The following is a 20,495-nucleotide window of genomic DNA, read 5'->3' on the forward strand; positions in this document are numbered from 1 at the left end:
GATAATGTAGAGAATTTGCATTATATTAGAGGGAATTGCTTGTTAGAGAAGACTGCATACACAAATGTACACTAGGAGAAATTCACACTGAAGGGCTGATGAATTTTCATGAGATCTTGTGTTTTTGTTTTTAAATCAACTGATGTGGAGAACTGAATATTGCAAAAATAAATAAAAATGAGACGCCTAGAGGACCCAAAATTGTCCAATAGTGCCCCTCCTTCCCTGTCAAACATGAAAAGCAAACCAAACACAATGCTGCTTTTAAAATATCATTGTTGGGCACCAAAAATCAATGGGCGTCCATTACAAATGTGAGCTGCTGAATGAAGATCCAGTAAATGTGCAAACATTCAGAGAATACCCAGTGAACAGTCAAGGTCAACCTTTGCAGAGGAGAATGCAAGGGGACGGGGATATGTTATGACTTCTAGAAGAGGGCGTCTGTTTCCAGCACATTTTCAGGCTTGCCTGAGTGAGACGGCTGTTTTCACACAGACGCGGTGCTCCACCTCTCCTCCAGTAATTCCTGCACAATCATTCTTATCTCCTGCCGAATCCACCTCCATTAAGTGGCTGATTGCTTAATTATAAGCCTCTATTCTGCCCTCATTCCCTTCTGTTCCTCGCTAGCAGCCGGCAACCGTCTCTAGTCAATTCCACGGCCAACAGGGTTAGACAGCTGTATTTATATTTCTGCTTGGTGTTTGAGCGCTCCTTCAGAATTAGCTGAAAAGCACTCCCGGGCTGTGTTGTGCCACAAATGCCCACTGCCGGTAATATGCCATCGACGTGGGCGGAATTGCCAATGGAGGCACGAGGCAGTCCCTTGCAAGGGGAGCAAGAAATCTCATTCAGCCTGAGGACCGTATTACAACTAGAAGGAGGTTGTTGTTGTTGTTGTTTAGTTGTGTCCGACTCTTTGTGACCCCATGGACCAGAGCACGCCAGGCACTTCTGTCTTCCACTGCCTCCCACAGTTTGATCAAACTCATGCTGGTAGCTTCGAGAACACTGTCCAGCCATCTTGTCCTCTGTCGTCCCCTTCTCCTTGTGCCCTCCATCTTTCCAAACATCAGGGTCTTTTCCAGGGAGTCTTCTCTTCTCATGAGGTGGCCAAAGTATTGGAGCCTCAGCTTCACGATCCGTCCTTCCAGTGAGCACTCAGGGCTGATTTCCTTCAGAATGGATAGGTTTGATCTTCTTGCAGTCCATAGGACTCTCAAGAGTCTCCTCCAGCACCATAATTCAAAAGCATAAATTCTTCGGCGATCAGCCTTCTTTATGGTTCAGGCTACTCCAAATATCCCATAGAATTGAAGAGTTTGAAGGGACCCCGAGGAATGCAGGAATCCCAGCTACAGAAGCCCTGACAGATGGCCACCCATCCAACCTCTAGTTAAACACTCCTAACCCTCAGAAAGTTCTTCCTAATGGGCCACCTCATTCATGAGCCAACTTTGCTGAGTCATGTCACAGGGTGATCCTGGCGATGGAGGTTAATTGGGAGGAGGCAGCAGAGGAGAGCAGGACAGCTCAGTGTGTCTATGCTGTAATTCGCAACCAGCACCTGCCAGGTTGAAGCTTGCAGCTTCCTTATTAATATTTTTTTAAATTATTAACCCCGACAAAAGAACAGTGGCAAGAGAAATTGACGGACTATGCGGAATTGGCAAAATTGACATACAAACTGCGCGATAAGGACAACTGTGACTTCAAAGAATAATGGGAACCTTTTACAAAGTACTTAAAGAAACAACAAAATGAATTGGGCTCCTTGGCAGGTTTTGAATAAACAGACACAAATTTATTTGTTAATATAATAGACGGATAACTTAGAGATTTTTACATTTTTAGAACATGCAGAGAATAATATGTGTTAATAAATCAGGAAGAGATACTGAGGGAAGTTGTAGCGGGGAGGGGGGTATGTGGGGGAGATGGGAGGGGAAAAATACAATTGATGAAATAATTCGTTATGTGAAAATAGTCAATTTTATTTTTAAAATATATTTTTTAGAAATTATTATTAAAGGGACTCTCCCTCACCTGGAGATTCCAGCCCTCCCGCTGCCACCTGCAGGGCACCAGGCAAACCTGGAGACTATTAGTAGCGTAGTTCTGCATTTGCCTTAGCCAGAACAGTCCAGCTATAAAGGCTTCCTGGTTGGGGCTTAGAACTTTGCCTGCACAGTCTCTTCGCCCAGCTGCATTCACACAGCAGTTTATTCCATCTCCCCGGCGATTCCCTACCTGTTTATTTCGGCATTATTATTCTTTGGCGATCCCTCGTAGCCGAGTAAGATTGTCTTCCATAAACACGGTTTTAACAATGAATCCGTAAGTGACTGTGGAGGCCAATCCTGGATCCACGCGTCCTTCCACAGTGGGGACATTAATTCCTGGGTGGGAGTTGATTGAACTTTCACTCCACAGAAAAGTGACTTCCAGTAATATAGCAGAATATGGCACAAGTTTAGCGCTCGTTTCCACATCACTGCTTCCGGAAACAATCCGTTTGCAAGTAGCATGGAAATGAATGCAAAACCTGGGCTATATTCTGCTACATATTCCCGGAACTGGCTTTTAAGTTGTGTGAAAACGCAAACATAATGCAGACACTAACAGGTACGGAAAGAGAATAAACCGCTCGTCGGAAAATAGGACCTTTCTTTACACTGAGTCAGACCAACTCGAGGACATCCAGTGAAGGTCGGAAGATTCAGGGGACAAATAAAAGAAAGGACGTCTTTGTGCAGCACATACAGTAGTTGAACTATGGAACTCACCCCTCCAGGAGACAATGAGGGCAACCAACATGGATGCCTTTAAAAGAGGACTGGACAAATTCATGGCGGAGAGGGCAGCTGATGGCTACTAGCTGTGATGGCTGAGCTCTGCCTCTACAGCCAGAGGCAGGAATGCTTCAGAATACCTATTGCTAGAAACTGCAGGAGGGGAGAATGTGCTCGTGCTTGAATCCTGCTTGTGGGTTTCCCTTTGCAGCATCTGGCAGATTTAGGGCCGCATGGCCGGTTCCCCCACACCGGGCGTTGAGCCAAGGGGGTGCTGCAGGGCCCCACAACTATGACGTGGTGCAGGGGTCAGCAAACTTTTTTAGTAGGGGGCTGGTCCACTGTCCCTCAGACCTTGTGGGGGGCCGGACTATATTTTGAAAATAAATAAATAAATGATGCAAGAGCACCACGAGCTTACCTGTGTGTTGCAAGCAACAGGGGCTGGCAGCAGAAGCGGCAGGATGATGAGTGGCTTGCAAAAGGGCTCCGGAGAGGGGCTGCTTAAAATGGCGGATGCTTGAGCACTGCTGCTGCTGGCACCAACAAAGCCCAGCCCCCTTCCTCCTCTAGGCAGGGCAGGGAGAAGCCAGGAGGAGGGAGGGAGGAAGCGGCGGTGGCGGTGCCATGTGTGAGAGAGGGAAAGGACGTGAGATCCACGTGGCGATTCCCAGACCGTCCACGGGCCAGATCCAGAAGGCAATTGAACCTGATCTGGCCCATGGGCCTTAGTTTGCTGACCATGACGTAGTGCATGCACAGAACGGAAGATGCTGGATTTTGGCTCTGCTGAAATTTGGAAGGCCAAAGTCCACTCCTGCACTTGTTTGGCCCCTGTGAGAACAGGATGCTGGACTAGATGGGTCATTGGTCTGATCCAGCAGGGCTCTTCCTATGTTCCACGGAATCTCAGAATTGTCCACACTGATCAGGAGTGGCTCCCCAGGATGCCAGGCAGCCTTTTCTTCTAGCCTTACCTGAAGATGCCTTGCAAAACAGATGCTCTATCCCTGAGCTAAGCCCTTCCTTCCTCTTGCCAAAGCCAACCCTGTCAAAAGCTACCAATCTTCAGGGAAGTGGGGGGGGGGAGCTATGGAGCAATGTTCCAGATTAAAAATAGAACCGGGGTGGTGGTAGTTATATTCTCAGATCCTCTTTCCCTCGCAAGCCACACACTGTTTGGGTCACTCCTTTCCCGCCTAATTGGTGTTTTTCGTCGCGTTCAAAGCTGCCAGACCCTCTGGTGCATACGCTTATTTATTGGGCATTTCTCTTCTCCCGCTCTCTCTCTCGCTCTCTCCCACACCCCAGTGCTGCCGCCAATACTTTTGCACGCAGGAAGATGGAGCTGGCAAATTAGCATCTTGATTGTGCAAAAGCAGAAGAGGAGGAAAATGAGGCAACTTGTCTTTTGCAGAGTCCAGAGCGGTGTGTGTGTGTGTGTGTGTGTGTGCCATGCTTGAGGAAGATACAAGCAATTATGCTGTCCCTAATAAGAGGCTCATCAAACGCCAGGGCAAACTCCCCCCGGGGTATCCCAGCTGCTTGCACTTTCAAGCCAGGACTGGCATTAAATATTCTGATATCTGGACAGGAATCCTGATCAAGGTCCGGGAACTGGGGGGAGAAAACACACACACACCCCAGCCTAATTTTCCTCTGATTAGGAGCTGCTCCAATTGCTCAAGTCCTTTAATCAGCAGTGCCCTGACTGGCCACTGCAGTGGGAGACCTGCTGCCGATCCAGCCACTACAGTCTGGCTGCAGAATAAGAGGCTGAACCAGTGGTGAAAGGATGGGGTACCTCAGACTAGCAGCCTCAGGGCCCAGTAGAACCTCAGTGGAGCCTCAGGTCTCAGTTGAGCCTCAGAGGACCCTCAGGCTTTGGTGGAGCCTCAATGGAACTTCAGGCCTCAATGGAGTCTCAAGTTTCAGTGGAGCCTTGGTGGAGCTTTGGGTCTGAATGGAGCCCTCAGAGGACCGTCAGGCTTTGGTGGAGCCTCAATGGAACTTCAGGCCTCAATGGAGCCTCAGGTTTCAGTGGAGCCTTGGTGGAGCTTTGGGTCTGAATGGAGCCCTCAGAGGACCGTCAGGCTTTGGTGGAGCCTCAGGCCTCAATGGAGCCTCAGGTTTCAGTGGAGCCTTGGTGGAGCTTTGGGTCTCAATGAAGCCCTCAGAGGACCATCAGGATTTGGTGGAGCCTCAATGGAACTTCAGGCCTCAATGGAGCCTTGGTGGATCTCAGGCTTCAATGGGGCTTCAGTAGAACCTCAGGCTCCTCAGTGGTGAAGTTGGGTTATTTTATGCTCCGGGCTGAATGGGCTTGTGAAAGGCAGGGATGAAGAACCTCAGGCCCAAGTGCCACATGTGGTCCTCTAGGCTTTTCTGTCTGGCCCTTGGGACTCCTCATATCACACACCCTTCTTCTCCAGATGTTTCCCTGTTTATTTATTCACATCACCTGTACCTCTCCTTTTAGTCAAAAAGGGTCTCAGAGCGGCTTATGAAAAGCAATCCTAAGGCACTCCCCTGCCCACTGGCTCACAATCTTTAAAAAAAAGGGACAAGTCACACAAGGAAAAAAGAGGAGGAGGGAAAAGTGAGCCTCCTGAGAAACTTCGCTGGTCCCTAGCATGCTGCTCTCCCAGAGCCTCTGAGTAAGAGAGCACTTGGCCTTTCGCTTAGCTCCTGCTGTGTTTTAGGATGCAGAAATAAACATGTTTTTTCTTTCTCCCTTTCCTCAACAGGGTCTACAGAAGGCCCCACCCACCCACCCAAATACACACCCGGCATTCATGGCTCTCTACAACAACGGCGCCAGGATGCCTTCTCCACAGGAGGCCTCCAACGGCTTCCCCCAGGCGGGGGCCTCGGGCACATGGCACAAGCCAGAGGGCGAGGTGAGGCTGGTGGAGGCCGGTTTGGTGAAGAAGGCTCACCGGGAGATCCTGGACCACGAGAGGAAGCGGCGGGTGGAGCTGAAATGCATGGAGTTGCAGGAGATGATGGAGGAGCAAGGGTGAGCCACCACTACATTTATATCCCATCTTTCCTCCATGGAGCTCAAAGTGGCATGTATAGTTCTCCTCATTTTATCCACCTAACAGCCCTGTGAGGTAGGCTAGGCTAAGAGTGAACGCCGGGCCCAAGGTCACCCAGTGAGCTTCATGGCTGAATGTGGATTTGAACCCTGGTCTCTACCAGGTCCTTGTCCAGCACTCTAACTATTATGTTACTGCTGACTGCTATTATTATTATTATTATTATTATTATTATTATTATTATTATTATTCCAATTCTATTTATTGACTTAGTTTAGAACATTTGTAAACCTCTTAAGATTTTGAAAACCTCTAATATAAAAGCAAACAATATCCTCAAAGCAGAAATACAAACCAAAACCGGTAAAACAGCAGCACAAAAGCATATCATTCTAATTATCGCCGTCAACACCAGTATTGTGAGATGTGCATCTGAACCCACACTTGCGCACATTCAATGCACAGCTCTGAGACGATTGGAATCGTTTTGCTAGGGTCAGGACGTGCCTCCGTTCTGAATATGGGCAACATAGGAGAGTATAAGACCACCAGCCTCTGCTTGTCCGTCTCCTTCTGGCTTACAGTTCCAGGGGAGGCCAAGTGGACACGAGGCCAGCTGGCAAGGACCAGACCCTGGAGAGCTCTCAGACGGCTAGGCTTGCTGGGACTGGCTGGGGACTTGCAATTGCCCCAGTGACATGCTGAGGCCTTTTGAGGGCCGGCCGGCCTGAACCTCTTATTCACCCCACCTGCTCTGAGGAATTGACTGCTCTTTTGCCCTGTTCTGTAATGGCTATTTTCTGCCATGCAGAGGTGATGAATTGGAGAAATGTCTTCTCAGTTAAAGGAGTTCTGATAGGCCAACAGCTTCTGGCCTGGATGGTGAGTTTGGTGCAGTGTGAGCGGGTTCAGGCCCCGGTAAACATTTTGGGGGGCCCTCTCAACAAGGGCCAACCGGTTAAAAATATGTACACAAGATAAAAATAAACGTGCAGTCTTACTTTTGGTCATAAGAAATATGATAATATTCGCACCTGTTGACAATATTGCAACCCAATGACCAATAACAATAATCTAAGCACCAGCATGATCGTCGCATAATACAGTGGCATTATGTGTATCGCACAACCTACAAACCTGATTGTGTATAACAAGTTGAGGCTGAGCTGTCATACTGTCAGTGTGCAAGAGCGAATATTCGTAGAGACTTGGAAATACTCAGAAATGTTCGGCTCACGGCACAAGTTCGCAAGCTGCTGCTCAGAGTTGTACATGTATTGAATAAGAAGTGCATATTTTGTTAAGAATTATAGATAGGCGACTCCCGACTTAAGCCGGGGTTACATTCTGGGCACCTGGGCACATCAGCGAGATGCACTTAAGTGGGGAGCCTCATCAGAGAGGGGAACTAGGGTGATTTAAGAGGCATTGGACAAACATTTTTATTTTATACCGCACTTTTGCCTCCAGATAACCAGAAAGGGCAGGCAACAGCGCAACCAAGCAATACAGCTTCCCGCCCCACCGCTGCTGAGTGAGATACTGCTGCAGCCGTAAAAACTCTGTGCGCCATTTTGGAACCCACAGGTTCTTTTTAAAAAAGCCTTTTAAACCTTTATTTCTGGACTTTGGGCTCACTGGCATCCTCTTAGGGCTCTGGGGCAGTGGCGTAGCGTGGGGGGTGCAGGGGGGCCCGGCCGCACCAGGCGCAACATCTGGGGGTTAGGGTTAGGGGGCGCAAATCCACGGGTTAGGGGGTGCAAATTACTTGCCTTGCACCGGGTGCTGACAACCCACGCCACGCCACTGCTCTGGGGAGTGTCTCATGAGCCACAAGGACTTTCCAGCTCTCTCCTATCATTTTCAGATTTGAATTGATTGATTGATTGATTGATTGATTGATTTCCAGGCGATCCATGTATACACGACCACACGTAAGTGGCAAGATGCCTGTAAAACATACTCAAGATAGTCGGGTCCTGAGTCCCCTTCCAGGCCACCAGGTCCCAGTAATTTGTACCAGCTCCCCTCCCCTCTCGTCACCCCGAGTGGTAATATCTTCTGTCCCTCTGAGCCAGATGGAGGATTGTGTCCAGAGAACACAACATCCTCGGCTGTAGTCTGAAGTGGTAATGGTGCTTAAATTTTGCATGCTTAAATTAGTCCCCTCCCTATATATGTGTGTGTGTGTGTGTGTGTGTGTGTAATCATGGGAATAAGGTACGGTTTGATTGCTGGTAAAACATGCACATCTGAGACAATATGGTCCCCCAAGGACTGGACCATCTGCCATTTTGATCATTCTCGAACCGCTCCCCGAATGCGTTTGAAGTGCTTGCCAACCCGCCATTCAAGCTAGATGGGCCATAGCCTTGTATGGCTTACATTTACTGCAGGGTACGATCCTATTTGATGGTGAATTTCACCCCTGAGAGGGCAGCCAAGAAAGTGGGGTCATCAGAGGGTCAGAATGGATGACGGTCTGCTCCCTAGCAATGGAAGCTCAAGTCCCCAGGTGGTTCTGCTTTGATCCTGTTGGTACTTCAAGGGATGGATGACTCATAGGGATTTCCGTGTTGGGGGGTTGGATAGCAGAAGGCGACAGCGATAGCGTGACGTAAGATCCTTCTTTCTGACAAAGAGAAGCAGCTGGTCCCAGCTCACCCAGCTGGTCTGTGACTCAGACTCTGACTGTAGCAGCGATCTCTGGTGGCCTGGGCTGGTCAGTTTCACTTCCTCCACAGTGACAGGATCCCTGAAGAAGAAGCTGGGAGTGGATAGATCTAGGTCTGTTTTGTGTGCCCTTAATCACGGGTCTGACCCATCCCATTATTTTTGCAGATTTTTTTTTAAAAAAGCATTTTTACTGTACGCATTTTAATAAACTCTTCTAAAATGCCTAAAATTCTGTATTATACACATTGCATTAAAGTATCGTAAAGTTGTGCCATCAAATCAACTAATATTCAGGAAGATTATCCTGTGGAAATTATTTTTCTGAAAATAAATATTTCCCCCATTAAAATACACATTTTTACACTTGTCCTTGAATTTCCCCCTAAAATATGCATGTTTGTAAAATATGCTTGTGTGTGTGTTTGTTTAAAATAAATCTACCTTGCAAGATTTGGAGACTTGCATACTCTTCCAAATCCAGGTTGATTCGCTTTGAAATCAGAGCAAATTCTTTGCTACACCTTATGTGGAGGCCTTGGTTCCACTCCAGTCAGGCGAAATATGGCATACAATAATTTTTCTGGGGACTTTTTATAAACCAAAGGCAAGCTTCCCAAAGGGAAACCCATCCGGTCAGGACCTCCTACGGAGTCAGCCATTGGGCAAAAGTCCCTTTCTGTCTCCCTTGTGGTTTATTTTTAAATATAACTGGAAATCCAGCAATACAATAACAGGACCTTGTAGGTTAAAGCATTTGGTCCCAGATAAATGCCAGCTTTCCTTTCCCTTTCACACCCAACGCCATAAAACTGTGTCCTCCTGTTTAGTGGAAAAGCCACTACCCTGTTAGCCCCTGTGAGATGCTAGACTAGAAGAGCCAGTTGGAAGGTTTCCTAAAATACGTATCTTATTTTCTGTGTGCACCTTATGTATTTATTTGAAGAATTTTTGCCCTGCTCTTTCATGGACACCCCCAAATACCTGGGACAATTGTCCCACATACCCAATAGCACTGAACACCTTGAAGGACGTACTGTGGCAGGAGCCTCCTTGGCACAAAAGGAAGCTCTAAACAATCCTAATCCTGCACCGTCCCTCCCTTCCCGTAATGATTAATCCAGCCCCAGACAGAGCCCCATAAGAAACAGGCCTCCCTCCCTCCCCCCCACTGAAAGCTCTGTGAAAATGAAAAACAAGCAGCCAGCCTTTGAATGGGAGAGCCTGCTGGATAAGACAAATATTTGCAGTGGAGCATTATTCATGGCATGGTCTTGGCGGCGGGCTGGGAGTCAGAGGGATTGGGCCATGCTGGAGGCGGCAGATGGCCCCCTTGCTTCTCATTAGCTGTTTGTTTATTTTGCAGAGGGAGGCTTTTGGGTTTTTTGAGGGCGGGAAGGAAACAACCCTGAATCGGAAACAAAGGAATTACCGGTACTTCCTTTGTGGCTCTTGCTGGGGCGCAGGGACCCTCCCGGCAGACACGCCACAAAATTGTTATACAAAATTTTGGGGTTGGCTTTTATAGCCCTCCCCCCCCCATTCAGTGTCCCCCTTAAAACTACAGCAGCTGGAAGGACTGTTGTTTCAAAAATATACGCAGAAAGATTGATTTGGTTACCTGTGGCAACACGGCAAATTCTGAAACGGGAGTTCCCAGCGCCACACACACTGCCTGACCCCCACAATCAGTGGGGCTGCGAGTGTCACATGCCACCCCAATCTCTGAGTGGCGAGAGACTCCAGAGGTTTCAGGCATCTGCCCAGGTTCAGTTTCCTCGGAACGAAGGTCAGCGGAGACTGTGGTGTCTTTAGGATACATGGTTTTATTTATACAGATATACAACCTGAGCAGTGGATGGAGGGGCTCACAGTATTAACTCCCCAACCTTCCTGCTTCTCCGTTAGTCACAGCTTTGGATCCAGCACAGAGCAAACAGGTTTCTGTGTATACAGCTTCCCACCTTGCTTCCAAGCCTTGATTAGGGTAATCTGGTCGTGGTAAGATTCAAATGCAGGTCTTCCGGGCTCATAACTCATATTGCGCACCACACCAGCTTCTAAAAGCCCAGGCCTTCTCAATACCCCCAGACTCTCCGCTGCTCAGGGACTGACAGTACGTCTGTTCCTTTGTATCTGCCTTCCTTTGAATTTTACTTTCCGCTGTTGAATTTTGATGTATATTTCAAAAGGCAATGATTTAACGAGTCTGTTGGTTCCTGCTTTCTCTCTCTGCCACTCGCCTTGCCGGCTCCCTTTCATCTGACAACCGTCCTGAAGCATCTCGAAGCCACAGACTGTTTTCATGTCGTGGGACTTCAGAGAGATGGGAAAGGGAGGCGGGCGCCAGAAAGCTGGCGGACCAGCACAAAAAGCCTTTACTCATTCAAACCATGTGCCGTGGCAAACGCGTCTCTCTCCCTGCCACTTTGTCACCGTAATTGCCAGCCCGGATGAGAGCAGACAAATGCATTGAGGCTAGAACTGTCGACAGCTGCTAACCATGAGAACTAAATGGAGCTGCCATATTTAATGGCAGTCTATCTGAGAATTTCAGGTGCTGGGGAGGGGGGCCAGCAGGGAAAGGCCCATATACCTGAAGGAGCATCTCCACCCCCATCATTCATCCCAGACACTGAGGTCCAGCTCCGAGGGCCTTTTGGCAGTTCCCTCACTGCAAGAAGTGAGGCTCCAGGGAGAGGACAGGGAAGGGTTGGTCCTTCTAAATATTGTTGCAGGATGAGCACTTTTAGTTGATAATGTTGTTATCTCTTTTTTATGTACCGTATTTTAAATTTTGCGCTTTGTATGCTTTTATAACTGTAAGCCTCTTTGAGACATTTTACGTAGCAATAATAAATACAACAAATTATCATTATTAAATTAGGGGGAAATGGAAAAAAACCATATTGGGCAAAATAAAAGTCAAATGTGTGTGTATTAGCAGAAATTAATCTTAAAGGCTGATGAGGACTTTTTTAAAAAAAGAATAAATAAATAAACTGATCTGGAAAATTAGCAAACTGAAGTGAAAAGGGAGAAATTGAAATTAACCTGTTGGTCCACCTATATCCTACCATTGTTGAAATAAAATCCACCTGCTAGTCTAGTCAACTCCTGTACATAGAACAGGAATGGGGGGGGGTGCATCTTATCCTTTGCCTCAAAAAGCTTTAGTCTAGCCCTGGATCTGGCAGGGAGCTTCTTGTGATCTTACAAATCCATATCAGCACATATGCTACACTGCTAGCTTTGCTGGTGGGATCTGGGACTTCCAATTCCCTGTGCAAACCAATAGCAGAAACACAGGAGAGTCGGTTTGAAAACATCAGCACCAGATCTGACCAGATGTGCAAGATGACACAGACTTCATCTCCCCCCCCCCCGAGATTACAGTATTTTTCGCTATATAGGACACACTTTTCCCCCTTCAAAAATAAAGGGGAAATGTGTGCGCGTCCTATGAAGACGCCATAGCCCCGCGACTCTCTCCTGGCTGGAGAGGTAACGTGCGGCTATGGCAGGAGCCTCCATAGCCGCACGTCACCTCTCCAGCCGGGAGAGTGCGGTGGGGCTAAAGAAGCCATAGCCCCGCGATCCTCTCCCAGCTGGGGAAGTGATGCGCGACTATGGCAGCAGCCTCTCCGCTGCGCCTTTCCGCTGCTCCCTGACCTGCTCTTTGGGGCTGGTGGTGGGCTTCCCCCCGCCAGCCCCAAAGAGCAGGTCGAAAGGAACCTGAAGCCTGGAGAGTGAGAGGGTTCGGTGCGCACTGACCCCTCTAGCTCTCCAGGCTTCCAAGGTAGCCGCCTGAACGCACCTTAAACGGCACCTTGTTTTAGAGCAGGAAAACAAGAGGGGGGAAATTCTGCCACTCTCTGCGCAGCGCTTCCTGCCGCTTCACTGAAGGGGCGCTGGGCAGAGAGCGGAATAATTTTTTTCCCTTGTTCTCCCCCCTCTAAAACAAGGTGCATCCTATTGTCTGGTGCGTCCTATGGTGCGAAAAATATGGTAATTCCACCTCTGTTGTGGCTCAGAGTGTGTGTGCTTTTGGAGACAGGGGAAATGATGCAACTCTGTGCTCAGGTAACACGTGAGCCCCAGATCTGAGTCTGTTCCAGCCTTGTTTTGGAACAGGGCGATGTGTGCCGGGAGACAGGCAAGGGGGAACGCTACCCGGCTGATTTCCCTGGGTCATTCCATCCCTTTGGATGCAGCAGAAACCAGCTTAGTGGCTTCTGGAAGAGGCTTGGGCAAGTTGATAGGGAAGGCTGTGTCCTCCCTCCATCACCAGAGGCAGGATGCTGGGGATCATGTGCAAGGAAGAGTTGTTATGCTCATATTCCACCTGCAGGCTTCCTATAGGTATCTTGTGGGTCAATGCTGGAATTGGTGGCCTTTGGCTCTTCTCATTCCTCCGCATCCACCCGCCCTGTGGAACACCCTCCCACCAGATGCCAAAGAGAAGAACAACTACCAGACTTTTAGAAGACATCTGAAGGCAGCCCTCTTTAGGGAAGCTTTTAATGTTTAACAGACCACTGTATTTTAATACTTTATCGGAAGCCGCCCAGAGTGCCCGGGGTATAAATAATAAATTATTATTATTATTATTATTATTATTATTATTATTATTATTATTGTTGTTGTTGTTGTTGTTGTTGTTGTTGTTGTTGTTGTTAGGTAGGGCTGGGAATGTCCCCTGCCTGAAACCCTAGGGAGACGCTGCCAGTCTGTGTAGACAATACTGAGTGAGACGGGCCCACGGTCTGACTCTGTATAAGGCAATGTCTTATTTTCCTGTGCTCCAGGTGTTTACATTTTAGAAAGGGCTGTAGCATCTGCTTTGCGGACAGAAGGTTTCAATTCAGTCCCTGGCATCTCCTACCTGAAACCATAAAACAGAATCATAGAATCATGGAATTGTTGAGTTGGAAGGGACCCCGAGGGTCATCTAGTCCAACCTGCTGCAATGCAGGAATCTCAGCTAAAGCCTCCATGACAGATGGCCATTCAACCTCTGCTTTACAGGAAGGCGAGTCCACCAGCTCACAAGGGAATGCATTCCACTGTCAATCAGCTGTCAGAAAGCACTTCTTGATGTTTACTCAAAAACTCCTTTCTTGTAACTACAAGCCAGTGGTTTGAGTCCTATGTTGCAGAAAACAAACTCTCTCCATCTTCCTTGTGACAGCCCTTTAGATATTTGAAGATAGTTATCATATCATAAGGTAAACGTACCCCTGAGCATTAGGTCCAGTCGTGGCCGACTCTGGGGTTGCGGCGCTCATCTTGCTTCATTGGCCAAGGGAGCTAGCATACAGATTCCAGGTCATGTGGCCAGCATGACTAAGCCGCTTCTGGCGAACCAGAGCAGTGCACGTAAACGCCGTTTACCTTCCCGCCGGAGTGGTACCTATTTATCTAATTGCACTTTGACGTGCTTTCGAACTGTGAGGTTGGCAGGAGCAGGGACCGAGCAACGGGAGCTCACCCCGTCGCGGGGATTCAAACCGCTGACCTTCTGATCGGCAAGTCCTAGGCTCTGTGGTTTAACCCACAGCGCCACCCGTGTCCCTATCATATCATACCTGTCAGTACAATCTTGAGTTGGGTAGGCTGCAATGGTCCGAAACGGCTTCCTCTGTTTCTTTGCATCGCACGTTGGAAATTTACGCAGAAACCAAGAGCTGGGCTTTGTGTGTTGCAATGATGCAGTGCTCCTCCCAAGAAAGGGGTGGGGTGGGGAAACTACCCATTGTAACAGCAAACAAGGCAAAATAGGTAGCGGTGTTTGTGTGTCGGGGGAAGGAGCTGGCTGTCTCTTCCGCACTACCTGAGCTCCGACACTCAAGGTGAACTGCTCAATTATTGAACGGCGGAGCACGTCTGGAGACCATGAAATATTCAAGAGCCCTCGGATGCCAAGCTGAGCCCACACAGGGCTTTCGCCTGAGAGGAGAATGAATGGGAGCTGCCCCTTTTCAGATCAGTTTGTTCCTCCGCTCCAACAAGCGGGAGGAAAAGTGGGGCATCCTTTGGGTCCAAGGCAGAATGTATGAAGGCTGGATCAGGCCAAAGGGGGCTCATCTAGTCCAGCATCCTGTTCTGGCAGTGGCCAACCAGATGCCCGTGGGAAACCCACAAGCAGGACTTGAGTGCAATGGCGCTCTTCACACCTGCGATTCCCAGCAATTGGTATTCAGAAGCATCACTGCCTTCAACTGCAAAGCCAGAGTATCGCTCCTGTGAACAGAAAGAGGCCAGACATGCTCTGGAGACAGATGAAGAGAAGGGTGCCTCTGAGCATGCGTAAAGAGGACCTTACATATGAAAATTGTAAAACACCAGACGTTAAAATAAATTTCCCGATACTGCAAGTGAAAATCCAAAAGCATAGGAGAATAAGGATGTCTTTGCCTGGTGCCTGAAAGCTGGCAATATCGGTACCAAGCAAGCCTTCTAGGGGAGAAGTATTCTGCAGCTGAGGGGTCACCACTAGAAAAGGCCCTGATTGTCTGCCACCTTTGGAAGAGACACACAGAGAAAAAGCCTCTAATGATGATCTGAGACCCTGGGTCTGTTCATGCGGGGATAGGAGGTCACTCAGCTGGATCAATATTTGAACTAGGCGGCTTACTTCCTCCTTCTTCCTCCTCTTTGTAAAAATCTTTTATATAATTTGATAACATGCTGCGTATAAGATCTGGTATGAATAGAGACATTGGCTTCTTATCTCATTATACATGATAAAGCTATTTTTAGCCATCTCACCCCTTGCTTTTTCCTGTAAGACCAATTGCAGTCGTTAACGGTCATCAACAGGTTTACCGCACCTATCAGCCAGTCACCCATTCCCACCACCCTTCTGAGTAAAACCCCTCTCACTATATATAAGGGTCTGGTGGCTTCTGTTTCAGTGTATCTGAAGAAGTGTGCATGCACACGAAAGCTCATACCAAGAACAAACTTAGTTGGTCTCTAAGGTGCTACAGGAAGGATTTCTTTAAATTTTGTTTCGACTACTGCAGATGAACACGGCTACCTACCTGCGTATAAAACAGAGAGAAAACTAAAAGACGAAAAGGTAAACCCTAAAATGGGAACATAAAGGACAATTACATATGGGTTAAGTGACAAAGTCCAAGTCATGAAAGTTAAAAGCAGGAATAAAAGTTATCTTCACATGAAGAATGAATATTTGTCTCATTTGATTGTCAAGTGTAGTTCCAGATTTGCCAGGCGTGTGATAAAGGTTGCCTTGAAAATGGTGCTCTTTCTGTATATGTCACAAAGGACATAAAAAATGTCTGGAGCTTCCAGTCAGGTGGTGGTGATGATGATGATGATTAACCCTCCCTTCACATTGAGGTCCCAGGGTGTGTTACAACATTAAATCACAGCATTTAAAACAGTTCGAAATAATTGGCAATCATAAAAACAAGGTGGGTCCTAAAATTATACACTTCAGGTGTCAAAAGCCAGTGTCAAGGGTGAAATGAGGCATAATTTTCTCCATTGCAGGTATATTACAGAGTGAGTGGAACCAAGCATCCAGTGTAAGATTTGGGGCTGTTTTCCACCGAGTTGCAATTACTAATTAAGCTGCCAAGATTCTATATAAAGCCAATTCTTTCAGCAAATGCATCTGCATTTGCATCATCAAATATATCCAGCAACATTCATTTTGGGCAGCAAACGAGGGGGCTCTTGGATTTGGAGCTGAGCCTGTTAAGTGAATCCACACATGAGCTGCCACAGGGAAAAAACGACAGGTTTTTTCCCTGGGCACATTCTAGAAGGCAAAGGTGTGGATTCTGAAACGTCGTGAAATTTCAGAGGTGTTCAAAAGTTGCACTTCCATACTAACACCACCCTTCTGCCTCCAGCTCTGCTCACCTCCCAGCCTGACATGCCCACATACCCTACTGAGCGTAGCTGAGTCACCACGATATCTTCCCAAGGGGATGCTTTGCATCCCTTGAAGGCAGATGAAGGAGAATTATTGATGGCCTCATTACCCAAGCTTCTGCCTGCATGGGGGGAACCCCAGGGTGCTGCCAAGGGGCGAGAAATGAGAAGGAATGCTCAGCATCACGTAGGATCAGGCTCTAAGCATCACCCAAAGGCACATTTACTTGTGGGTGGGCGCAAGTGGGGGGTGAGCCTGTTATTGCAGCTTCTCGTGGGCCCTGGGTCTGCAGCCTAACACAGGAAAGCGCATTGACTTTCCAGCTTCAGTAGGGAAACACCAGCCCTGCTCTTGAACGAAATAACAGGAATCTATTGCAGCAGCCATCCTCTATACCAACACGGGAGTAAGCTCCAAATTACTCAGTGGGGATTACTGGGGAGTAGACGTCCCTAAACATGGGTGGTGCTGTGGTCTAAACCACAGAGCCTAGGGCTTGCCGATCAGAAGGTCGGCAGTTCGAATCCCTGCGACGGGGTGAGCTCCCGTTGCTCAGTCCCTGCTCCTGCCAACCTAGCAGATTGAAAGCACGTCAAAGTGCAAGTAGAAAAATTGGTACCGCTCCGGCGGGAAGGTAAACAGCGTTTCCATGCGCTGCTCTGGTTTGCCAGAAGTGGCTTAGTCATGCTGGCCACATGACCCGGATGTTGTACGCTGGCTCCCTCGGCCAATAAAGCGAGATGAGCGCCGCAACCCCAGAGTCGGTCATGACTGGACCTAATGGTCTCTGCCTAGAAAGCACAGGGCAAAGTAAGTGTGGGTGAGCCCTGAGACACACCACTCGTCCATCTAGCTCTGTATTGTCTACACTGACTGGCAGAAGCTTTCCCCTGCCTTACCTAAATACCTATAAATAATAATAAAAACCAGTGCTTTTTTCCTGGAAATAAAAGGTGCCGGTACTTAACACACAAGGGAAGGCTCTGAGACACCTGCCAGAGCATCTTGCCTCCCTCCCTAAGCTGGGCAGAAGCTTCCCGGGCTCAGGGAAGGAGACACAAGGCAAGAATAAAATGATAATGCTGTTAATGGTAATGAGAATAATACCTGGCAATTGAACCTGGGACCTTCTGCATGCAAAGCCGTGGCTGTTTCATTGACCTCCCCTTCCTCTTCCCCTAATAGAGAGCCTGGCCTGCAATATAGACAGGATTGTGGTGCTGGGCCTATGCAAGGCTGCTCAGTGCAGCAATGGGCATGGCCAGAATCCTGTTTCTTTTTGAGGGGGGCATGGCCAGAATCCTGTTTCTTTTTGAGGGGGGTTGGCCAAGCTCCTGCCGAGCTGCTGGGCGCTTTCACTGCTCCGAGAGCACAAAGGAAACAAAGGGAAGGCCCCCCCCGCCATCTCCTCTTCTCCCCGCCTCTCCAGGATGTTTCACCCGATGCTATAAATCATTGAGCTATCGACCCACTGACTCTTGAGGCCTGGCAGCCGGAGAGAGGGGGCCTCTGGTTGCGAGCAGAGAGCAGCGTCCAGCTCCTTTGGCTGGCCCGTAACTCAGAGTTAATGGGCCATGAAAGCTGTGGAAGCCAGGCTGAATCACCCAATAAATACTCGGCCGGGCCTCTTAAGTCAATTGGGAAGGAAAAACAAAGGGGCCCTTTCGCCGAGGCCAAACGTCAGAGATAAAAAGCAGCACCTGGGCAGGGAGACCTCTTTGCCCTGGCTATATTCCCCCCCCTCCTCCTCCTCTCTCTTTCTGTCTCAGGCCAATGGCCCACTCACTCCAGCATCCTCTTCTCAGAGCACAAGAACCCTCCATTCTCCTGTAGTTTCCAGCAAGTGGTATTCAGAAGCACTGCTGCCTCCAGCCACAAAGGCAGAGCAGAGCTGTCATGGCTAGGTAAAGGCAAAGGTAAAGGGACCCCTGACCATTAGGTCCAGTCGTGACCAACTCTGGGGTTGCGGCGCTCATCTCGCTTTATTGGCCGAGGGAGCCGGCGTACAGCTTCCAGGTCATGTGGCCAGCATGACTAAGCCACTTCTGGCGAACCAGAGCAGCGCACGGAAACGCCATTTACCTTCCCGCCGGAGCGGTACCTATTTATCTACTTGCACTTTGATGTGCTTTCAAACTGCTAGGTTGGCAGGAGCAGTGACTGAGCAATGGGAGCTCACCCCGTCATGGGGATTCGAACCGCCGACCTTCTGATTGGCAAGTCCTAGGCTCTGTGGTTTAACCCACAGCGCCACCTGCGTCCCTTTCTGTCACGGCTAGTCGCCATCAATAGCCTTCTGTTCCATGACTTTGTCCAGTCCTCCTGTAAAGCCATCCAAGTTGGTGGTCATCGCTGCCTCCAGTGGGAGAGAGTTCCATAGTTTAACTACGCACCGTGCAAATGAGTACAAAACCCTCCCTGGATGCTAGGTGCCTGATCAGATTTGCCTCCCCACCCCACCCCCACCGAAATGCCTAGATTGTTTTGGGTGTTTTTAATTGCATGAGAGCCTTAGCATGAATCTTCCTAAGGAGATGAAAGATGTTTGAGACCGGCTGGGCTTCTGCAGCACGGTTGATCTTTCCAAAAGGTTTGTCTGTGATGCGTTCTCCGTGGGGCTGCCCTGGAAGGCGACTTGGTCCAAAATGCTGTGACCAGAGCTCAGCAAATGCCCGTTTTTAAACAGTTATCATCATCATCATCATCGTTATATTGATTCCCCCCTCCGACTGGCTTTCAGCACAGATAAAATACAAAAGCTAATCACCGAATCATAATAAAATTCAAATAGTGTTAAAAACACCAAAATCTACTGAAATACAGATGATAAAAACAGCAGAGCATTATAAAATCCCTTTTAAAAAAATAAAACAACAACAACCAGTTCCCAAAGGTGTGTCAGAATAAAAGAGTCTTTGTCTGTCAGCAGGACAGTTGCCAGTTTGTTTCCAAGCCCAATTCAAGGACCTCACATTAGTGTCTAAAGCCCCCAAAGGCTCCCAAATATCTGAAATACCTTCTCCTTCCCTACAGATACTTTTAGGTGCCCTCTTGGTAGTTCCACTGCCCTCAGAAGTTTGGGAATGGCAGCTGGACAAGGGCCTTCTCTGTAGAGGCCCCTCAGTTGTGGAAATCTCTCCCGACTACCGTGTGTCTGGCACATTCATTGCATGGCTTTCACCCTAAGCTGAAGATGCACCTCTTTACCCAGCCTTTGGCCACCTGAGAGAAAGAGATTTTAGGAGCCACCCCGTTTTTTTGGATGGTAAATTGTTTTAATTGAGTTTAATGTTCTATTTTTATAATATTCTTTTTTTAAAAAAAATCATTTTCTCATTTTGCAAATATTTTAACAAAAAGAAAAGAATATTTACACAATCCATCCACAATGCCACATCCTCCTCGACCCCCTCCCCACCTTTCTGTGGTTACCGTACTTATTTTATATCTTTTACCAATGCATATCGAATTCAAACTTATTTACTAATTTTCCTTTTGTATCCCCTTTAAGTTATTCTTACTGCACCATTTTATGTGAATTCTGCTAATGTTCTAAGTTGTTTACATCTTCAAATAGTCCATACATTTCCCCCATTCTGTATTAAAAAGTCTCTCTTCTTGGTTTCTTATTCTCCAGGTAAGTTTTGCCATTTCAGTGCAGTCCATAAATTTTAGTTGCCAATCTTCCTTCATTGAACTTGTTTCTTCTTTCCATCTCTGGCTGTAAATCATTCGGGCAGCCATAGCAGAGTACATAAATAGTCCCGTCCCCCCCCCCCATTCTTTGGGTACCTCTCCACCAATTCTACCTAAAAGAAAAGCTTCTGTTGGTTTTTTTTTTTAAGTTATCTTTAGCATTTTCCCCAACTCATTATAGATCATTTCCCAGAAAGATTTAGCTACCTTACATGACTCTATTTTTATAATGTTCTGATCTGTCCTGGGACGCTGAAGTAAAGGGCAGGTAAGAAATGCAATGTGATGATGATGATGATGATGATGATGATGCACAAAAAAGCCAAAATCAAATTCTCACTCGACTGTGAAGCTCACTGGGTGACCTTGGCAGGCCAGTGA

The 20,495-nt window shown here is 47.9% G+C and overlaps 1 protein-coding gene across 2 annotated transcripts in view; it reads left to right on the forward strand.

Annotated features, from left to right (window-relative positions):
- The window catches only part of SRRM3 (serine/arginine repetitive matrix 3), a 104,331-nt gene that overhangs the window by 43,641 nt on the left and 40,195 nt on the right, over positions 1–20,495 (forward strand). For both annotated transcript variants that reach the window (XM_081890384.1, XM_081890385.1), the window contains exon 3: positions 5,543–5,814. In XM_081890384.1, coding sequence (XP_081746510.1) covers positions 5,591–5,814 — 224 coding nt within the window. In that variant the 5' untranslated portion in view covers positions 5,543–5,590. The remainder of the gene's footprint in view (positions 1–5,542; positions 5,815–20,495) is intronic.

Source organism: Podarcis melisellensis (assembly GCF_964234715.1).
Source record: "Podarcis melisellensis genome assembly, chromosome: 15".
In the NCBI taxonomy this organism is placed as follows: Eukaryota; Metazoa; Chordata; class Lepidosauria; order Squamata; family Lacertidae; genus Podarcis; species Podarcis melisellensis.